A 19,491-nucleotide genomic window follows, 5' to 3' on the forward strand; every position below is an offset into this window, starting at 1 on the left:
TATATATATATATATATATATATATATATATATATATATATATATATTGTTTAACCAAGTGAGAAGCCAGAAATTCTGGGACCTGACTTTTAAATAAAGACACAAGTCGGTCTGCTGCTCCTGTTACTAATCCTGCCTGTTTTCTGTCCCCGATGCTCAGATGAAAGCTGTTCAACAGACGAGAAGAACGACTCGACAAGGTGCAAGATTCCTCTGTGGCCTCTGCACACAAACTCTCACCCACAAAAACACACGCGCACACATGGATACACAGTGAAGCATTTCCCCCAGTTACAAATGTGTCGACAGGCTTATTCATCTTTGTAACTTCACTGAAACACCCCAAGTATATATTTATCTGCACACGTGAACACGTGTACATGAATACTCCGTCACTGTGCTTCTGCGTTATTTAAATTATCTTTATGTGCTTCAAAAGAAAGTCTGATTTAGAAAAGTTACCTGATGTGTGTTCTGCTAAGTTTTTCACGTTTGCTCCAATATTATTAGAATCTGCCTGCTTGGCCCTATAACCTGAGGTGTGGATTATTTAAATTAAGTTATTTTGCTCGAGTTCATGGCTGCAGTGAAAGAGCAGCATCAAATGTGTTATCACTATTTATTTTCAGGCTCAACGGCACTTCAGTAAGAGGCGAGATTTATAACAGAATGCAGGAAGTGCAGCTACTCACTCTGGTAAATCATACATGTACCTGTATAAACAAAATAATCAAGATTATGTTAACAAAATGGATCTATTCATAGTAAAAAAAAACACTTGTATAATGCTTTTAAACTTAACTCATACATTTACTGTTTTCTATCATAATTACCGTAATTTTGCCATATAAGTCGCAACTTTTTGCATGAATTGCATGCCCTGCGACTTATACGGCGAGGCGACTTACTTATGTTTTTCCCATATGTATAATCCAATTTTTGGCTGAGATCTGATGATTTCATTCGTTCTGACATGGAAAATATTGAATACTATCATTTTCAGCCGCTAGAGGGCCCTCGGGTATATGGCAAGCCAAGTGTCTCATTAATAGTTAAAAGTAGCTATTAATGAGACACCTGGCTTGCCATACAAAGCCACCTTGAACTTGCTCCTGAACTCCTGGAGCAAACGTCAAATCAGCTGCATTTTGCAGCGCCGCCCAGGAGAAATGCAGCTGATTTGACCATTAAAGTGAATCTATTAAGGAAAAGTTCAACTGAGACACACTTTTGCTATAATTTTGAGCAACAAATAATTGTTTTTAAGTGTTAATCTTGTTAAATTCTTGTTTTAAAGTCCTCCCATGTACGCTCCCACAGCCACCACATCTCAAAGTGTTTTTTTTCTGAATTGTTCGTCCTGCACTTTCACCACAGTCATCATCTGCTCATATATTTCTGCTCCACTGCATGCATAAAGGCTTTGTAGCTCATTCACTTGCTGCTTTACAGGTTTAGTTTTAGTTGATTACATGCATGCAAACACACACAAATAGAGAAGAACATGAATCACATGATGTTACATTTATGATTTACACCAGACCTCATCAGATCAGGAGACTTCAGAGCCCATGAGATCTGTGCGCTTCACTGAACCAACAGCTGGAGGAAACTTTCTGTCAGTTTAGCTAAATGTAAAAAGTCTGCATATCAAAGTATTTCTGCCCTTTGACCTCATCTTACTCTGTTCCAGCGTGCTTCTCTGATGTCCAGCCGTGATTCCAGCTATGCGCTGCCCGTGTCCCACCAGTCTCACATAAATGTCTCGTGCCGTGTGGTTGGCAATGCGCAAATGGAGGCTCCGCCGTGTTGTGATCTTGACCTGACATGTTAAAGCTTCAGCCACCACTACTGATGATGATGATGAAGATGATGCTCGCTCTTCTGCAGCCTCCTCTGGGTGGAATACTTCAAGAGGCCCGGCCTGGCCCTCCTCCATCCCCTCTCTCTGTGGCGTCATGTCCAGTCCTTCTGTCCTGCTCTGGGTTTTACTTTCATTAGTGCTCATGGTTGGATGATCTCTTACACAAAACTCCAAACTACTCTTCATGAGATCACCTCCATCATCACTGCTATATCTGTGCTCAGTGAGCTCCATGTTCAGTCTGACGATCAGCTTGGGCCTAGCTGTCTGCAGAGACCCCAACACCCTGACTGCTGCACACACCCAAACATGTGCACAAAAGTAGACGCCACTAGACTTTAAGCAGACGCATGCCCTGACTGATACACATGCCCTCGGTGATATTAACCAAGGGTGGAGGGGGCATTAGAGGAGGATCAGGCCCAAAGCTGCAGTTTCTATATATAACCAGGTGGTCCTTGGTGTGGAGGGGCAGCTAATCTAAGTGTGATTACAGAAGGGCAGGCCTGACCCACAGTGGGATGGGGATCATTTTCTTTCCTTTCACACATGTCTGTTTTTATCTCTCTTTCCTCCCAAGATACACTTTGATCTGTAAAAACAGTTACGGACCAAACAAGCATTATTCACTAAAGTCCACCGCCTGAGCCCCTGATTAATGAGAAGAGACATCACATCCACGACCCGAGGCTGTGATGTCGGCATGAAATGAGGTCTACAAAGTGAGGTACAAATACACAAATATAGCCAAATGAAGCATCTGTAGCTCTCAGACTTGAAAAGTGTGTGGGGGGTTTTGTGCATAAGAAGGGGGCATGTTGTCCCAACAGCACAAGGTCAGGACTGATCTTGAGTCAGCTTCCTGTTTCTTCTTCTAATGGTTGAGATTAGAGCTCTGAATATAGATGGTGATTCTGGATCATCTTGAGGACACTTTATCCTGAAGTCCTAGCAGCAGCTTCTTGAACCAGTCCTCACTTTACAGTTTAAAGATGCAGGCATGCAGGAAATGAACCAGTTTGTCTTTTGTCTGTGGGATTTTAAAAATACTCAACTAGAAAACATAAGTGAAAGAAAACAAGTTCCTTAAATCAGAGTTTCATTGACTTTGTATTCCAATTTAGTTTATGTCTCACCATTCTTTAAAAATGTTTTCCCCCCTTGAATAATTACCAATTAAAACATTAAATAATTAATTAAGAATAAAGTTCTATGTGTTGTCATATCCTCATACAATGATGAAATTAGTTCTCTCATTTAACCCATCACATGTGAGATACACCCAGGTGGAGCAGTGGGCAACTATGGGCACTCGGGGATTGGGTGTCTTGCTCAAGGACACCACAGCAAGTGGGCATGGCAGAGAGTTGAACTTGTGACTTTCTGGTTCCAAGTCGAGTGCCCTAAGATGTTTAGAACAGAGCGTCACAAAATATAGAAAGAATAAAGTTTGATTTTATTAGTAGTATTTGTTAAATTAAATTTAAAGTCAGTACTCCTCCTGCATTTTGTCAATAATCTCTTGGTTTAAGACCCACTTCTTCCCAAGATGGATCTTTGACCCTGAGCTATGGAGGAGATAATTAGATTGTGCTGAGTGGAGATAAGGACAAACACAGAAAGATAAAAAAATAAATAAAGAAGGAAAAGCCAATAAAGTGAAAATATGGATGTAATTTCTGTCACAGCATAAAAAAAAAAACAAGAAGTCTTGTAAAAATGAATTCACAGCATGTTTATAAAATAATGAAAAAAATCAGAATTCTGTCACAGATGTGAAGTTTTATTTTGGGCTGTAAATTTTGTTTGTTTCTGTCAAGCTGTTTTCAGTTTTGTGTCGTTGTTCTCAAACAAGTTATTCTACCTTGTCTCTCTCTCTCACACACACACACACACACACCTGTCAGCCATCTGTAATCATCTCACCTGTTCTCACTATAAGCTCCTTGTACACAAACACTCCTCCCTTTCAGCCCTGGTGTTTTGATTCTCCTGTCCATTTAGTTTTTGGGTCACTTCATTAAATCATCTTTAGAGTTTCACCTGTTTGTCTGCACTTTGTGTCCTCAGTACCCACAGCTGTTACAGATGCAGGCAGATGTGAGTAGATTAATTAATTAATTTGTCCTTTATTTATACATGTTAATAATATATATATATATAAATAGTTACATAAAATAAAAATTATATGAAAATAATAAAAATAGAGATAAAAAAGAGAAGGCAATGAAATAAAGGGGAACATAAACTGAGATGAGGGGAACAATGTTTGTCAAAGAGGGAACGTTAAGGTCAGAACCCAGCAGAGCAATGATCGCTGAGTGGTTCGTTACTGGAGAAATATCAAAAACTGAAGCGTCCAAACTTAGTGCTGTGAAGCATTCCACCTAGAAAGTTCATTCAACGTTTAAACGTTTCATAACATTCAACTACCACCAAATGATTCAGGTTGCGTTCTTGTAAAATCAAAGTTTATGTATTGTGAAGTTTTTGTTGTTTCTCTCCCGTCCTGCTTCATTTCTGTAGTGAGAGAATAGAAAATGTTCAGCTCAGCAACATCTGAGTGACTGTGCGAGTTTCTGGGAGTGTTTTTAACTCATGTTTAACTCTTCACCTTTTACAGCTTCTGTTTTGCTTTTTTAGGCGAAAATCACCCGTCCTGCTTCTCACTGTTCAAGAATGGTTCTGATGCAGCTTTTCAGCAGCTTTACAGCTGTTTATTTTTTTTCAACTTCTCTCTGCTAATTTCTAGTTTTTATGCTCCCTTCGGCTTCTTTCTGTTAATTTCAGCTATTTTTTTTCTTGCCTTTCCCTGCTATTTGCACTTGTTTTTCTATAGTCTATGTGACACTTAGCTAGCATTTTCTGCTTTTTGTTAGCATTTCAGCAAATCGTTCAACTGTATTTGGCTACATTTTAATCTCTTTAATTAAACAAGCAGTGGCAGTTCAGCGATTAAAACTTTAGAGATGTTTTTTTAGTTTCTTCAGCAGCATTCAGCAAAATAATTCAGCAATTAGCATTCACACTCATGGGAAATACACATTCTTTCTAGTTTATTTTACCTCAGTGTTTTTAACGTTCTAGTTAAACTCTTGCTGTCTTTGTTGTCGGCGTGGTTCAAGAGGAGATTAAGTTTGAAATGATTCTTCTGCATGCTACTTGTTGAGCAAACTGTGAATACGTGGTAAATAAAGGACTGAACATCTGACAGACAGTAAACAATAATCTGTGATGGACATCTCTGCTGCTGTCTTTTACTCCTCATGATCCAATGCATCAACAGGCTGAGGGCAGTTTTTGGAAATGGTTTACACATGAGTAGGTTCTGCACCTTCATATTAGTTGTGTTTAATTGAATCACTGCCTCCTTCCTTTACAAACACTTCTGAAATGTTGTCTCTTGAGTCATATATTCAAAATTAATTCTCTGTAACTTGACTTTAATTTACTTAGTTTAATGTAATGGACTTTAATTTGTTTTGAATTTGCTTTCTTTCCATCCTGACTTCACGATGAGCTCGTGGTGTGAATTCCTCCAAATGTTCTTTATGCACCTTCACCTTCTCCTCCACCACTCTCTTGTATTTTACTGTGACAAACGTGTAGATTTTTGCACAGTAAATCAGGTTAATAGGAAGAAACAATATTAGACTTCGGGTATAAAATCTAAACATAAAAATGACATGAAATGTTAGTTCATAATGAGTCTATCACATAAATATCAAACAAAATAACAAACTGAATACATTTGCTCTAAAATGTGCATTTCTGATCATTTTCTCATGAATTAGGAACATTTAATAAGGTTGTTTAAAAAATGCTTTATAAAATAAAGTGTTATGGATTGGTTGTCTGTAGTAAACAAAATAAATACAATTTATTTGTTCTTGATTGATTTTATCAGCCTAGTGTTGGAAACACAAACCCTTACTTTGAATTTGTACTTATTTTACTTTCACCTAATGATGCGATCAGCATATATACGTTATATTTATATGAACAATCAGTGATGTACAACTGAACAAACAAAATCATTAGAACACAAACAGATGTTTATAAAGTCGTAAACAGAGAGCCAAATGCAGAACTTTGAGTTTTCCTCAATGACACAGCAGCAGATGTTGAACATGTGACTGCTTCTTTAATGTCAAAGAGTACATGACTGTAAAAAAAACACACGCAAAGTCAAACACAGACACTCAGAGGCATGGTGGGAACCTCAGGGAGGATCATGAGGGGTATTTTTAGCGTGTTGCAATTGGCGTCTCCAGGGAGACGAGGCTGATGGAGGGAAGGAAGCATCAGCTGCTCAATTAACTCCGAGCGTTGCACATGAGCAGCTCATACACAAGGGAGACCCAATGTGACTTTCCAGAGCCCTGCACCGGAGGGCAGGAGCGTGTGGCTGCAGTGTGTACGACCGGACAGAGCCGTGTTGTCTTACCGCTGTCCACCACCTCTTCGTATTCGTTGGTGGAGGGAAGAGCAGGTACCAGAGGCTCCATGTTCATGATGAGATTTTTGTGGCTCAAAGAGTTAAAACTTCGACTCTGACCAAACTGGGCCCTGAAAGAAACAAACAAACCCACCCAGTAAGCTTATGCTCTTCTAAAGAGCGGTTGTAGCCCATTTTGATCTTTATAATATCAGGAAATCAGGTAATACCTGAAGTAGGAAGTTCAGTAATTCTATAAAAACATATGTTTGTTTAACTAAGCAGCCTCACCTGTGGACCTCTGGGGGCTCTCTCTGGATCTTGGAGCTGGCCTCTATCACTTCTTTGGCTACTCTTCCACTAATGGGAGGAGAAACATATTTTCTGCATGAAAAACTGCTTTACAGTACTTATAATTCAGTTCTTGAAAAATCTGACAAAACCTTAAATATTAGAAAAATCTAATAAACACCCTAAAGAAAACAGTCAGCGAGAAATGCAAGTTAACGCTCTTAGTTGTTAATCTTTTGTCTTTGTCTTTGTATGATTTAAAACCATTTTGATTTTTTTTAACAAGTTACAGTATATTAACCTTTTTCATAATTATTGAGTTATCTGATAATTGTTTTCTTTAGTTCCACTACTCTGAAGGGTAAAAATGAAGAGTATTTCAGAGCCATCTTCCTACCCATTAGTCTATTGTTGTTGAAATTGGTGGTTAGGTTGTAAATTACAGGGTGAACTGTGTGTCACATTCAAAGATCGTAGATCAGTAAATGTGAGAGAAAATTACTGGAGTCAGCTGAACTAAGGACATGTTTTGCCTCAGTTTGTGGTATTTAAAGCTCACAAATTTCAGAGCAAAATCCTCTATTAGTCATCGATAAGCATCAAAGCCAGGCGGTTTTGGGAAGTTGATGATATGGAGCTGAGTAAAATGTACGGCTGGTAAAGAGCTCAGTCTGAGGGAGGAACTGTGACTAATCTGGTTGCAGAAAAAGACTTTCCTGTGATGATGAGTTCAGAAAATTAGGGGTTTGAGATGCAGCATTTGCAACATTGCAATGAGCCTTTTTGAATTTCTGTGCAAAATTCAGTTTCGCTCTGTTCTGTCTTTCACGTGCATTGTTTATACATTTTACCAAACTTTACACATATTACAGTTTCACACTGCTCTCTAAAAATACACCAACAAAGAACATGAGCTTCTGTCTCACCTGTATCTGAACCTGCTGCCTTTGAAGAAAAGGTTACTGCTCGAAACAGTTTTTATCTGACTTGACTTTGCACACCTGTCAGAGAGAGAAAGAGACTAAAAGAATGGCATGCAAAGGACAGCACTGTTACATAACTTCTGTATTATACACTGCATCACATACTGTAATTCTGAATACAGCAATATTTAGTTGCCGCTCACAGACCCATCTATCAATAAACTTTAGAGGTTTCATAAAAGCATCAATGGTCTTTGCAGTAAAAAGAAGGTGCTTTGAGAAGAATCATTTTTAAAGGTGAAGCTGAACGTCAAACCCTCGTGCTTCATTCTGTTGCTTTATCGCATGAAACCAGACTCCAGAGCAGCAGAGATGGTGCCACAGCACAGACACGCACTCTGTTCTTCATCATGATCGCAATCCTCCATTTGTAAACTCAATTTCCTCTCATTTGATTTTGCAGCTCTGATGCTTGTCTGACATCTAAGCTGACATTTCCTCGTTTGTCTGTCTTCCTGTCAGAGACGCACGAAGTCAGCTACACGATTATAGAGGTGGGTCAAACTGGTCAAAAGCTGCAAGATTTGTGTTAAATTTATTTATTTTGATACAAATTAATTAATTAAAGCAAGGGAAAAAAATCCAGTAATAACCATATGCATGTTTGAACAAAAATAAATTTAGTTTAGAGGCAAAGGTAGACATTCAGAGAGACTGACGGTGTGGAGGCGGAAGATGCCATGAAGGTATCGATCACAAACAGAAATGTCTTGTATTAAACCTTGAGAAAATTTCATCTCGTCAAGCTTGACTCGTACACTTTATGCCTTTTCAAGGTTTATTAACATATCCTGTGTTGTTCTTTTGAGCAAAAAGGTTGTAGCTTTCTGCAGTAAACTTCAAAAAATCATAAAAAAAAAATAAAAAAAACCCAGAAAATACTATGCCTTAATCAGATTTTTCATTTATTTTATCCGAGTTTGTTTTCAAACGCTCAGCAGAGTAAAACTCTGAACCTTTGTCTCAGCTTTGTGTTCTTGATCTTTAAGGCCACAAAGTGTCAGAGAAACAAGAAGAAACAAAGAGATTCTGCTGCAAATAAAAGTGGATTTTAAACTGGAGCAAACTTTAGTTATTTAAGGATGTTCAAAACCGTGAGTAAAGTCTAAAACTAAAGTTCATAAGAGGACAATAACAAAATACATTTTGCACTGTCTCAAATACTGTATTGTATTGTGTAGTATTATATCCCATTTTATTGCAGTGTCATGTATATAATAATTTCATCAAATTGCATCACATCTGATTGTATTTTATTATATAGTATTGCATTTAATTGTACGATACCTTAATTTCAGTGACACTTAAACCTAATTTACACAGGTTACATTCACACTTAAGGACATTTTCAATTTCAAACTGAAGTGTGATGGCGGCAGCCTTTAAATTATAATGTGACCTGCAGAGTGAATGTAGCCTCAGATGTGATTTCAGATCAATTTTCTGGGTGCAACATTTTTGATTGAAACAATATTTACAGCCTCAACTCACACCAAGACAAGCTCAGTCAATAAAAATGTGTTTCTGTGACAGACGCACTTGTAAAAGGCCTGATTCTCCACCCCACACTTCCATAGGTGCTTACACGCTGCGGGGGTCGAGGTGTGAAATGTCAACACCAGTTTTTTCTGCACAGAAAAGGACAGAGAAAGAAACGGCAGCGAATGATTACCAAAGGATGCGTGAATCAACAGAAGTGCTGAACATAATGTGAGGGAGCTGCACAAAATGCTGACCCACAGGCCAAAAGCTGTAAGCTTAGCACGATATAAGACAGATATAGTGCTCTGGCACGACATTCGGCTGTAAAAGGGCTTGTAGCTCACAGACAATGGGTCCTTATGGACAAGGAGGAGGGATTTATTCCAGTAGACGTGTAATTTTCAGTCCTGTGTGTCTGGTAACATGAGATACCAGATCAATTTGGCTCAGAGGCGAGGTTGGAGAGCAAGACAGAAGCAGAGAGGAAACAGTGAAATCGATAACATGGGAGTGAGTTACTGCAACGCAATATGAAGCCTACGTCACAGCTCTAAAGGTCCAGAACAGTGCAAACAACTTTAATGTAAAAATTAAAATTATTTGGTCTTGATGCATGCTCAATAATCTAGGTAGATAAATCTTACAAGGTTGAGTCAGGTCTTCTGGATGGAAACATTGAAATATTGAAATGTTTTGTCTTTTATCCAAAAGACTTCTTCAGTCTGAGGAGCTGCAAAGACAGTTTGTTGCAGCTCCTCAGACTGAAGAAGTTTTGGATAAAGTGTGAAATGTTTCAACAAAGAAGAATCCATCCAGAAGACCTGACTCAACCTTGTAATAATTATGCTTTTTGTTATTTTTTGTTGTTGTTTATTGGTCACTATGATGCACAGCTCCCTCGTTATCATACGTCAGGTAATACATGGCTTTCGTTGTGAAATACACACATGCACTGCAGCATGTGTGTGTGTGTGTGTACAGTATGTGTAAGTGCCAGAACTGCATGTTTTTGAAATATTGACAAATTGACTATCGTCCCACTTTGGCGGACATGCAAAAGCCCTTTCACAGCATGACTCTTATGAACAACTAACAACTCGTAAACTTTGAAAAATTGTGTCTACTAGACATAAACTGAATATTTTGTATTTAGATACAGAAATAAAATATATTTTTAGTGTTTGAAGGATCAAATATAGTTCTGAATTACATTGCAAGAAGTAAAAAGGTCAGCTTTTGATGTAATCTGGACTTTCTTCATCTGAACAAATAAAGATGCTGTTTTCATGTTTCTATTATTTTCTTTTGGGCAGCATATTTCTCTTTCTGAGAGTAAATAATAGTAAAACTTTAAATTCTGAGCACCAGCTGGCAACATACATTCAGTGAAAAATTACATATAGTAAATATAATCAAGGGGAAAAGGTTTTCTATATAAAAAAAAGTATTTTAAAGCAATTAAAGTTGTCATCAGCCCAAAGTGGGAACGAAAACACAAATGAGAGCAGAATGAAAATTGTGATCAGTTTCATGATGATTAATGCTAAACAGACATCAATAAACAATAAACACACACACATACATAAAGATTAAAAAAGGACATTAAAACTTTTAAACAATGCTTTACATGAACCATTACAGGTTACACAGACTACACATTACAACATTACATAATTCACAGTTTAATAATACTTTGAAAGTAAGTTAGATTAAAATAGCATATACATACAGTATATATATATATATATATATATATATATATATATATATATATATATATAAATGTAAATGAATCATTAAAAATACGAGTGAAAATGCATGACAAAACAACAAAAACAGAAATAAACAATAACACAAACACAAAGGAAGCAAACAAAAGATTTATCCAATCATTAACAGAGTAGGACTGCGAGGGGGGGTGTCAAAGTGAGGATTAAATTATAATTTGTGCCACTATTATTACTTATATTTACTCACCTGGGAAGACTATGTTTAAACACAGAGAGAAGAGACAGAAACACAAAGATAAAACTACATGTCAAGCCCTTCATGAGTAGCCAAACAAACAGATGCAAACTGACATGCTAAGCAGGATGGAAGAGCATCATGAAGCTGTAATGAAGAGAAGTTATGAAACCAGTCAGCTGACTGGCAGACTGAAATGACAGTTCAGATCTATTGAAGTGGAGTTCTGTGGGAAAGTTAGAAATAGTCATTAGATTGAGCTCTGTTTAATTCTGACCAGATTAACACGCTAACAACTAGTCTGAGCGAGATTAACGTGGATCGATGTTGTCTAAAAATAACAATATCATGAATGTAACTGCATTTTTGGTTAATGTTGTTTTGTAAGTCCACAAAAAATGTCATTATAGAAAAGTTATGTATAGTGGTGAGGACTATTTTGTTAAATTTACTGTGCTCCAGTGCGTCCTTCAGGTTTTTAGATATTGCTCATGTGTTTACAATGCCTGGAGGCTTTTTGTTCAATATAGCTGTGTTTTAGATGTTGTATTTCAAATTTTACAAATACACTTCACTGCTGGATGAAGACATGCTGCCATGCTTGTCTAGATTTTTAAATGTCTTCTGCCAGCTCACATCTGCACTCATATGCATCATGGAGATTTATTAAAGCTGGACACAAAACTGGGAGCCAGAAGTTGAAGCGCTCTGAATGAGAGCCGTCTAGTTGCTGGATGCAGTATAATTTTGAACTCGCATTCTTCCATGTAAACAAACGGAACATCTTTCTGACAATAAATAAAATGCAACAAGAACAACATTTCTACACCGCCTTACAACCTAGCGGTTTATTTTTGCAGCTTTTCTTTTTCATTACCATTTTATTTTCACTTGTTAAAAAAAATCTCAATTTTACGCATCTTTTATGATTGTCTATTGTTGTCGTTGTTTTCCATTGTTGTCATCGTTCTTCGTTAAAATCAGGTCTCTCTTGTAAATGAGTCCTTGAGGCTCATTGGGATTAACCTGTATAAATAAAGGTTTAATTAATGAAAATTTCAAATAATTTATTCCAGGTGCTAATTTTTGTTATTTAATAGCTTCCTCCCATATATTTAGATGTACAAAGTAATTAGTCATTTGAGGTAGCAGAAGTGGAATGCTGCATTGTGACTGACACGCACAGCCTGTTAGCAGGTTGGGAGGGTTTAGCTTCATTTGTGAGCAAGGTAAGACTACGCTTCTCCCATCTTTATTAATGCCAATGGTTTGTGTCATATGTGCAAATATAAACCACTAATGCAGAAACTCGACCTTCTCAAGAGTCAAGTATTAATTCAGAGGCATTAACTACAAAACTGCAAATAAAAATGTTTATAACAACACAAAGACAATCTTGACAAAGAATACAGGACCATCATAAACCATAACATGGTTGATACATTTCAAGAAATAGTGCTTACTGCTGTGTAGCTATGCTTTGATGACTTGAATATCTTTGCTATCAGCTATGGTCAAAACATTGGCACAAAACAATAACTAGGAATTAAAGAGTGCCAACATTTATTGCTTTTCTCACTGATAAAGGCAAAGAACTGGTCTTCATCTCTGAATAGTTTAGGTCTAGTTGACTCATTGAGGTTAGGATTACACAACTTATAAAACCACACATCTATTTAGCAAGAACATATAGCAGCAGCAGCTAGCACTTCATATGCGGCCCAAAACACTTCCTGCAGGAATGTCATATTTCTGTAAGACTAATGTAAAATTCACAATAATGTAAAGATTTACAAGCTGAAATTCACAGAGATTGAAGTTGTTTAAGATGGCAGAAATCCTTGAGGTCATCATTCTGATCAGAATTGAACTCGGCTTCTTCAAAATGAGGTTGTTCAAAAAGCTATTTACAACAGGTAAGATTATGCTTACTCATAACCTTTCCACATAACCCCACTGCACACATCTGAACCATCCCTTTTAAAGAGAAAGCTTCATTACAATTCGCAAACTATTTGCAAAATGCAAGTATTCTCAAGGCTCTCAGTATCTACCACAGCCCCTCTGGAGGATTTAAACCAAGATGAAGCATGTGTTCTAACATGTACGACATCTGCTGCAGTGAGATCAACTTATGAGGTTATAAATCTCTGTGATGGACAGTCAAACACAAATGTGAGAGAGGAAAGTAGTTGTAACACACCCACCATCCTGTTACAGTGAATCCTGCCTGTTAAGGAGATCTGAAACAGCGACACACATATAGGTTGTGTGTGATGGTGGACAGGATTACAAACAGCACAGTTTATCTATGGGGTAGGAACACAATCAAAATAAACGTGCATGTAAAGACAAATGTGTGAATATTAGTCAACAGTTGTGCATAACTAGAATTTGTAAACATTTAAAAAAGTTAAATCACATACACAACATGTATTGTATATTGTCTTTATCCCTCCATCCATTATCTTTACCCGCGGTGGACTTAAAATAAGGTACACAAAATTTAATTAACTAGTAGGGAACGCCTCAGGAACGAATCAGGAACAAACCAGGAGCTAATAGGTAGTTAATCAGTACTTACTGGGGAGCACACAGCCAAGCCTGATTAAGGGACTACTGGTTAGTTACCTGGGAAACAAAGAGGAACTAATCAGGAGCTAATGGGTAGTTAACCAGTACTTTCTGGAGAACACACAGCCACGCTTTATTAGGGGACTACTGGTCTGTTACCACAGAAACAGAGGAGAAATTATCCATTTGGGTTCTGAATAAACCCTGCACCAGTGAGGCCCATAGTTCTTGATTTGCTCCTCTTCATTTACAAGGTAACTAACCAGTAGTCCCCTGATAAGGCTTGACTGTGTGTTCCCTGGTAAGTACTGGTTAACTACCCATTAGCTCCTGGTTTGTTTCTGAGGCGTTCCATAATAGTTCATCAAATTTTGTGTACCTTATTGTAAAGTGTTACTGTGGGAGGAAACTGGAGTTCCTGGTGAAAACCCACTCATGCATGAAGAGAACATGCAAACTCCACCCAGATTGTTCCCCTGGCCAGGATTTGATCTGGCGACCTTCTCCCTAAGAGGTGGCAGCTCCATCAACTGCATCACCGTGCCACCGTATTTTCTTTATAAAAATACAGTTTTAAAAGTTACAACTTCACGAACTTCAAAACCCAAAGCTCAAGTTTACAGTTGTGGTTTACTCTTTTTGAACACAAAGAATGACTGTGAATATAATGTTTTTCTACGAGAATACAAATTTACAACTGTGATACGTGGCTGGGTCACAGGCTGGTTAATGGAGCACAGAACACATCGATATGTGTTGCACATGCGTTCTAAATGATTTCTCCATTTCATCTTAATAGCGCCAATATGACAGACCAAGAAACAACGAAACAAAGTCAAGTAATGTTAAACAATTAAATGTTATTAGTTCATCTTATTTTTTATATATTAATTACAAAATATAGGATAATAGAAACTAATTTTTTATGCAGCTTTGCATGCTATGTAACTTTATTTAATTAATGACAGAAGCTATCATCCACCTCATCTATTTATAGTTTCTAACAGATATTTGCTCAGCCACATAAAGCCATAAATAAACAAGCTGTAGTTTTCACAGTTATGTCATGAGTGTTTATTTCCTGATTGCCATTGCCCAGTGAAAATCTCATGTGTTTTTGTATTTTTAGTAATTTCAAGGTCGTTGCTGCACTTTTCTACTTTGTTCATGCCATATCTTTAAAAAGCCAACATGTTTTATTCATACTTGTACAAAGCTGAATGAATAACAAGTATTTTAATGTGCACTATATATAAATAGTCTGATGTTTGCAGGAATAACTGCCGAGACATGCAATGGAAATCTTTTGTCAAAAATTAAGGAAGTTCTAGATCAGGCACATTTAGATTTGGACTATTTTCAGTACGTTATAAATCAGGATGTGTTTATTAAGACATCTGTATTAACTGTTCTTGATATTGACGTAATGTGGTGTATTTTAATCCTTCAAGGAAAGATTCATGCCACCCTTTCTCAGGCTGAACCTTGTGTTCTTGTTAAGTTCAATTAACTCAAACTTTAAAAGGATTACCTCTGAATGTGTGAAGCTCTGTTACTGTGAGAGAATGGTTCCCTAAAACCAGCCAGTATAAACTGGAGTTCATCTCCTTTGGGTGTTTTTGAATGTCGTATATTAAGGAGAAAAAAAACAAAAAACTAGAAAACACTTTTGTGGTCTTGCATATGGTGCAAAGCGTCTTTTGCCCTTTGCCTCTCTGCAAAAAAGCCTACAAATGTAATTAAATGACAGGAAAAATTACTTTAGACAATATCGGACGCCTACAAGAATTGAAGAAAATGAGGAATACAAAACGATCCACATCTAATAATAGTTACACAGACGGTGACTAAACATACTGAGCCATTTCTTGATGCACTGACTGGAGACACTGCACTGAGGACACCTTCCTAGTTGTCCTGATGGTGGAGCTGTCTCTGTTTGGGCTGTCTGTCCCTCAACAGACTGTCTTATACTGTCCTGGCCTGACAGACCCTGGAGAACTCAACCTTGTGTTTACACCATGTGTGCCGTGTTTCGGATATCCACTAACTGGACCTAAGAAGCCAATAAAGTCACATGCCTGAGAAGAAGCTACAAAAAAAATTACGTATATAAATAAGATAAAGAAAATTTACAGTACACGTTGTGTATGTGATTTAACTTTGTTAAATTGTGCACACATTTCTGTTTTTACACACAGATTTATTTTGATAGTGTTCTTACCCCATATTTATCTGACATTACACAGATGGAGAGGGAGAAGAGGGAGAGGCAGAGGGGAAGAAAGATGACAGAACGACAGACGACAAGTTCAGTTTGAGTTCACAAACACAGAAATAGCTGTGCGTCTAAATCTACATCACAGTTTCTGCAGGGGTACAAATGTTGGAGGTCGGGATTATTGATTCCACATGACGGTGAAAACGACTTGTGCAAGTTTTCCCAATTTATCATCACGATGATGTGAATTACACGTCGCATGCTGCGCGTCATTTTTAGCCTTTCAGAGACAAAACATTCACCTCTTTCTGGATCCCGATGACATAAAAAGTTTTCCCTTCAAACTTCAGCTTGCTAACATCAGCCCTGCAAAAACCACAGGGGATTAATGAAAAACCCAGTCATGAGTCAGAATACAATATACCCACACTTGTTTTGACAAACTGTATATGAAATGATATATTACAGTTATTGACAGTTTTTTTTTAATTTATTTATCATGTATCAGTAATTCAGTGAATAAAGGATATAAAGTGATAAACTCACAAACACAAAGTTTTATTTATATTTTTACTTGGATCTTCCAGTTTACTGTACAATAAAATTGTGTGACATATAAAAACATCACCAAATGTTCCTGCATCATCTTAACAAAATTAAATTACACAAACAGTGTACATTTGTTAAGACAGGTTAATACTTAAGACTTAAAGTTGTACCATTTGAGGAGGTGAATCCTCTTGTTTCCCTGGAAAACCACAAAACCTGTGGCTGTGAAACCCAGAAAGGCGGTCGCACCAGTGAAATCCTGGAAAAACACACACACACACACACACACACACACATTGTGTGTGTTATGTGATTTAGTTAAGCCAACAGATGGGAAGTCAATGGGGCTTTATGCTAATGTTAAAAAAATAATAAAAAAATCAGGATTTTTTCTAAATTTAACATTTAGATGTTGTAAACTTTTAATGTATACAGAATAAATGGACTCATTTCATGTTTGAGCCTAAATTAACTATTCACAACAAGCTTCTGTCATTATTACATCGTTACTTATTCTGAATTTTTCCTGGAGTGCAGCTCTTTATTTGAATATAAATGCACCTTTTATGTTCACAAGTTGTCCTAACCTGTCAGGTTGTCTTGGATTTAAAAAAAAACTAAAAAAACAAGAGTTTTAACATAACATAGTTTTCATTATAACAGAAACGATCATTGTGACCGTTACGAGATGCTTTAATTATTTCAGACACTTTATTGCTGAGTGGATCAAAGACAAAGAATTTTTCATACTTAATTCACAGTGACAGTTATTACTGTGCAACAGAAAACCACAGTGAAGAAAAGGTGGACACATGACATGAAGCCTTAAAATCCCCGTAATTTATGCAAATTTATATCAACAGCAATCATTTGGCTAAAACGTGGAAAACAAGGCAGTTGATGTGACTGACTATAAAAACATCATTAATTAAAAGCCAAGCATTTCTTGAAGAAATGCATATCGCCCGCTGTCTTTTATGATAAAGTTTTAGACTAAGATCTTTTATGATAGTAGCCGTTTTGGTCAAACCTGGAAAATAACATTCATGCTTCATAAGAAATTTTGCCAACAGCCAACAACCTTTCTGTAGCAAGCAATAATATTTATTAGTCTCACAGTCAGTGTTGATCATCTGTTTAATTCACCTTGCATGGATGTGGGTCGACTCCATACGTTTCCAGGGTGTATGCCCTTTGCAACATGTTCAGCTCTGCTAGTGCTGCACACTGGTCCCTAAAAGATAAGCAAGTCATGTTCAAGGTGCATCTTCTACTCATTAAATCATTAGTGCTTTTAAAATTAAAATGTGATTTCTAACATAAAACATCTTGGCTGTGGAAACCACCTCCACAGCTCAGCGTGAACCTGTATCCTGTAAATCCTGTCAGAGGAGACAGGGGCCACTTGTGAGGGATTTGCCATTGATGTGCTCAAATCTTTGCAAGTGTGACGGTCGCAAGGCTCCCAAAGTCAATGATCGCAGGAGACATATGCAAACACCCCAACAGACATAGGGCCAGTGGAGAGGATTTAAATGATATATAAATGGTAAATTACATAAATATATTTATAAAATGTAAACTTATAAAACAAGAGCTTAATCTGTCACAAAAGTAGTAGAAGTTTTATTCATTATATTACTTAGTAATTTTCTTTAAACCTTTTTTTTAACTACTTTAAAGGCAAGGCACTGAAAAACTCAATATTTACTGCTTATGCCTCTGCTCATTTTATTCAATTCAGTTTAAACTGAATTTTTGACAAACCCTCAATCTAAAGTACGATCATTCTGGGTGTCTCGCTTTTCTTTGTCTCCAGTTAAAATGACAGACAGTTAAATTGTCTGCAGAATGAGCATCACAGCCTGTTCTACCAACACAGATCACAGGAGTGAGCATCTGCTGTCGTCGTCTTCAAACTGATAACAAAGAACAACAAACATCTCCACCAGTCATTCGAAAGTCTTCATGTCGTTTTCTGACCTGAGCTCATTCTTGTGTATTTCCATAATCTTCCTCTCCAGTTTGAGGGATTGTTTGGGGAACAGTTTAAAGTCTCTGATATAGTCTGATGGGTGCTCCTCCGGATCGTAGTCTCCAAGCTCAGCTGTAAGAAAAGAAACTAAAGTTTATATCAACTCTGCAACGGAAAACAACAAGATTTCCTGGAATTTCATGTATATATATATAAACAGACTTTATATATATACACACACATATATATATATATATATATATATATATATATATATATATATATATATATATATATATATATATATATATATAGTCTGTTTTATGACTTTGCATAGAAATAATGTTTGCGTGAGATTCAGTCAAGATTTAGACATTAATTTAACACAAAACTAAAGTGGATTAAAAATCCAAATAACATACAGTACTTATGACTTGTGTCTGTAATTGTACCGCTGAATATCAGGACTTTGTTCAATACAATCAGTCAAAAGATTCTTTAACAGAGACTTGAACAAGTTGTTTAAATTAAAGAAAATAATTTAATCTGGTTTAAATCATATCACAAGGACACAATTTGTTGTTGAAAACAAACAATTTTTTTTCACTTATCAAAGTCGTGGAGTTCTACAGGGTTCTGTGTTTGTTCCATAATATTTTATATGTTCTTCCATTTGGTAATATCCCATGCAACAGCAAAAGTTTCAATTGTTAGACAAATTTTCCATTATTTTTACTCTTGAATTCATATGACATAAAATGACAATAAAGAAACTTTGACCTTGTGTCATGAACCAGAGGCCGGATCGCAAACAACAACAACAACCACTGAGAGGGTATGGCCGGCTGGCTGGCCCCTTTCCTGTGGTGGGGGCTCGCTCCCGGTGCTTCCTGGCACTGTCGGCGGTTGGGCGGGCGCTCTTGGCTGGGTCGTCCTGGTGGGGTTTGGCTCCATCTGGTAGCGGGCTGACTGCGGTCTGTGGGGGTCCTGGTGGCCCTCGGGTGTGTAGGCTGCTGGTGCAGCTTCTGGCGGCCCTCGGGGCTCTGTCCCTCTCTGGTCTGGAGCTCAGCGGGCCTGACGGTCGGTCCAGATGGAGAGGTGTCTTGGCCTCAATCCCTGGGTGGACCTTGGGGGGCTGGGGGGGGGGGG

The 19,491-nt window shown here is 37.3% G+C and overlaps 1 protein-coding gene across 1 annotated transcript in view; it reads right to left on the minus strand.

The window, feature by feature from the left end:
- The window catches only part of frmd3 (FERM domain containing 3), a gene marked incomplete at its 5' end in the record, with an annotated part of 22,074 nt that extends 3,600 nt beyond the window's left edge, over positions 1–18,474 (minus strand). Inside the window, 8 exon segments of the mRNA XM_037681008.1 lie at positions 6,332–6,433; positions 6,594–6,662; positions 7,520–7,594; positions 9,116–9,204; positions 16,121–16,184; positions 16,538–16,626; positions 17,514–17,601; positions 18,351–18,474. Coding sequence (XP_037536936.1) covers positions 6,332–6,433; positions 6,594–6,662; positions 7,520–7,594; positions 9,116–9,204; positions 16,121–16,184; positions 16,538–16,626; positions 17,514–17,601; positions 18,351–18,474 — 700 coding nt within the window.
- Positions 18,475–19,491: the final 1,017 nt, after the last annotated feature.

This window comes from Nematolebias whitei, chromosome 8, assembly GCF_014905685.2.
Source record: "Nematolebias whitei isolate Nwh7 chromosome 8, NemWhi1, whole genome shotgun sequence".
Taxonomy (NCBI): Eukaryota; Metazoa; Chordata; class Actinopteri; order Cyprinodontiformes; family Rivulidae; genus Nematolebias; species Nematolebias whitei.